At 48.8% G+C, this 3,278-nt stretch overlaps 1 protein-coding gene across 1 annotated transcript in view; it reads right to left on the reverse strand.

The window, feature by feature from the left end:
• Positions 1–1,462, reverse strand: part of LOC106725594 (F-box only protein 31-like) — an 8,440-nt gene extending 6,978 nt beyond the window's left edge. The window contains exons 1-2 of the mRNA XM_014537229.1: positions 1,334–1,462; positions 278–1,235 (exon numbers count right to left, since the gene is read on the reverse strand). Coding sequence (XP_014392715.1) covers positions 278–1,235; positions 1,334–1,462 — 1,087 coding nt within the window. The remainder of the gene's footprint in view (positions 1–277; positions 1,236–1,333) is intronic.
• Positions 1,463–3,278: the final 1,816 nt, after the last annotated feature.

Genomic DNA, 3,278 nt, shown 5'->3' on the forward strand with positions numbered 1-3,278 from the left:
TTTTTATTTGCAAAAACCACAAAGTTACAAAACCTTAGTTCCCGACACAGTATAGTATCAGTACCTTCCTATCTATGTGTTTTAGGAACAGAGAATACAGCATAACCCGTCTAGCAAAAGCGAAGGATATGCAGCCCGGCACACAAGCTGCTCCTCCCAGAGGGTCGGGACTGAATGTTCGAGAGCATCTCCAGGAAGGCCTGCGGGGATGGTGCCTCCACATTCTGGAAGGTGTTCTGGACTCTGCCAAACAGGATGAAGTATTTCGTCTCCAGACCGATGAAGCCCAAGTGGTTCTCATCAAACAGGATGAAGACTCCAGGGAAGCGCCTGTGGTAGGCGAAGGGCTCTAAGGTACCAATGTAAACGCCATAGAAACACATCCTGCAGGTTCGGGGGTAGTTCTGGAGTCTTGAGCGCACGCCCACAGGCAGAACAAACGGAACAGGCTGCTCCTCCGAAGCTGCAGCCCCAGACTCCCCGACGCTGGGCTGGGCAGGGCTCTGCCAGCCATGGCCCTCGCTTTTCTCAGTCCAGTTTTCTTGCTGCTGCTGCTGCTGCTGCTGCTCCCGCTCCCAGATCACCTGCTCATCAATCTCGTGGACCATGCGGGAGAGCTGCTTGAAGTTGCGGAAGATCTTGCCATCCAGCAGCTGGATGCGGCGCATGAGGTGGATCTCTAACGTCCCGATGAAGTCTCCCGTGATCTTCGTGACCCTGGCATACTTCCCATGGAAGCTGAGCATGGCAATCATTAGGCCGAAGGCATCGTATTTGCCGTGGAAGAGGCCTGGCCTGATGAGGTCGTCCGGGTGGCTCCGCGGGAGGTAGACGCGGCGGTAGGTCTGGCAGTCATACCGCTGGCTGTGCTCCTGCACCAGCACCATGCAGCGGTAGGTCAGCCAGTCATACAGCAGTCTGTCCTCCTGCACCAGCACCCGCCCCCGTTCTCTCCTAAGCCGCGTTGGTGAATCCTTTCGGTGGTCTCTCTTGATCCACTGGATGCTGAACCTGTCCTTCTGAATCTGCATGAGGTGGCTGTGGGAAAAGCTGTATAAGTTGTCCATGTACTCCACCGTGGTTGATTTCCTCTCCGTCAGGCGAATTCTAAACGAGGGCTCGAATTGCATTGGGCCATCCACATGGGTGTTAAGGGAAGGCCTGTACGTCCAACCAGTAATGCATAAGCCATCCACCATTACATTCAGCAGTCCTCTATAGCTATAATCTAGCTGCTACAAACCCAAAATGTGTCTGTATGAGAACAGCTTCGCATAGACTTCTCGATAAGACATACCAATCATCTCCAGGTTCTCTGCAAGTTTTCACAAACGCCATACTCCTCCCGGCAGCGCCTTTTCCAGATGCTGTCGATATGCAGGATGTGGTGGAATTTGGTGCAGGTCTGGGCCAGGCTTGGCAGGTTGGTGTGGGGGAGCAAGGCGAAGATCTCCACCAGCATCTCCACTGGCAGGTCCTGCAGCTAGCAGTGAGGGGGCGGCATGGGGCTGCGATTCCTCCACTCCCCGCCCAGCACCGTGCTGCCGCGTCCGCCTTGAGGTGCTTTTCTGCCGGGGCCAGCTTGCCGTCGGCCGCTGCCTTCTCAGCTGGGCGCTGGTGCTTCTGAGGACACCGCTTGCCCTCAGCTGCTGCTGTCTCAGCTGGGCCCTGGCACTCCTGACAACACCAACATCCCCGTGAAGAGCCCAAGCCGCAGAGGCAAGCGCACTCCTCCATGCCTCCAAGTGTAACAGCCACCACAGCGTGGGCCGCGCCTCAGCAGAGTTTTAAGCTGGCTGGGTCCGCCCTAGAGTCCAGGGCCTAGCCACACCCCCTCAGAGAGCAGCCAATTGTAGGACTTTAAACCCATACCCATTAACAGTCGCCTCCCTTTCCCAGTGCCCCCTCCCTGTCCTCCCACCCTAGCCCCAGGCAGTCACTAATCTGCTTTCTGTAGGGATATGCCTCCAGGGATATGCCTATGGGGGGGAAGACATTTCACAGAAATGCAGTCAAAAAAATAAACTGTGGTACATCTACACAATGGAATACTACGCTGCGGTAAAAAATAAGGAATTCTTGCCATTTGCAACAGCATGGATGGAACTGGAGAGCATTATGCTAAGTGAAATTAGCCAGTCAGAGAAAGATAAATACCACATGATCTCACTCATTTGTGGAATATAGAGAACAACATAGACTGATGAACAGGGACAGATCCAAAGACAGAGAAACAGCGATCAGACTATCAATCCCCAGAGGGAAAGTAGGGGAGGGTGGGGGTAAGGGGAAGAGATCAACCAAAGGACTTGTATGCATGCATATAAGCCAAACCAATGGACATGGACAACACAGGGATGAGAACATGAGTGGGGGGGGAGGAGGTTGGGGGTTAATGGGGGGATGAGGACACATTTGTAATACCTTAACCAATAAAGAAATTAAATATTAAAATAAAATAAAATAAACAACATTCATGAGAATGTTTAAAAATTGGACCCCTCGTACATTGCTGGTGGAAATGTAAAATAGCGGGGCCACGTTGGAAAACGAGAGTCACCAGATGGCCCAGAAGTTCCACTTCTAGGTACATACCCAAAAAAAATGGAAACATGCTCACACAAAAAAACTTGTACACAATGGTCATAGCAGCGTTATTCATAAGAGCCTCAAACCGGAAACAACCCAAATACTCATCAACTGATGAATGGGTAAACAAAATGTGGTATATCCATATTACAAACTTTAAAAGTTTATCCCTTTGACTCTGTTTTTTTCCTTCTCAAAATCTAGCCTAAGGCCAAAACCGGTTTGGCTCAGTGGATAGAGCGTCGGCCTGCAGACTGAAAGGTCCCATGTTCGATTCTGGTCAAGGGTGTGTACCTGGGTTGCGGGCACATCCCCAGTAGGAGATGTGCAGGAGGCAGCTGATCGATGTTTCTCTCTCATCGATGTTTCTGACTCTCTATCTCTCTCCCTTCCTCTCTGTAAAAAATCAATAAAATATATTAAAAAAAATCTAGCCTAAGAAAATTGTCATAAATTATAGATATTTGTATTTCACAATATTATTTGTGGTAGCAAAATGGGATATATTATTAGTATATAGTAAAAGAATGATTAGATAAAATATAATGCAGGAAATAATTTTTCTTTTTAAACATCATTTGACATGAAAAATGCTGTAATTCAAAGAAAAATTTTAAAACAAAGTGTAAATTATTTCTGCAATGTGACCCAAATTATAAATTTAAATATGTGTATAAGTAGAAAAAAGG

Source organism: Myotis brandtii, unplaced genomic scaffold (assembly GCF_000412655.1).
Source record: "Myotis brandtii unplaced genomic scaffold, ASM41265v1 scaffold174, whole genome shotgun sequence".
NCBI lineage: Eukaryota > Metazoa > Chordata > Mammalia > Chiroptera > Vespertilionidae > Myotis > Myotis brandtii.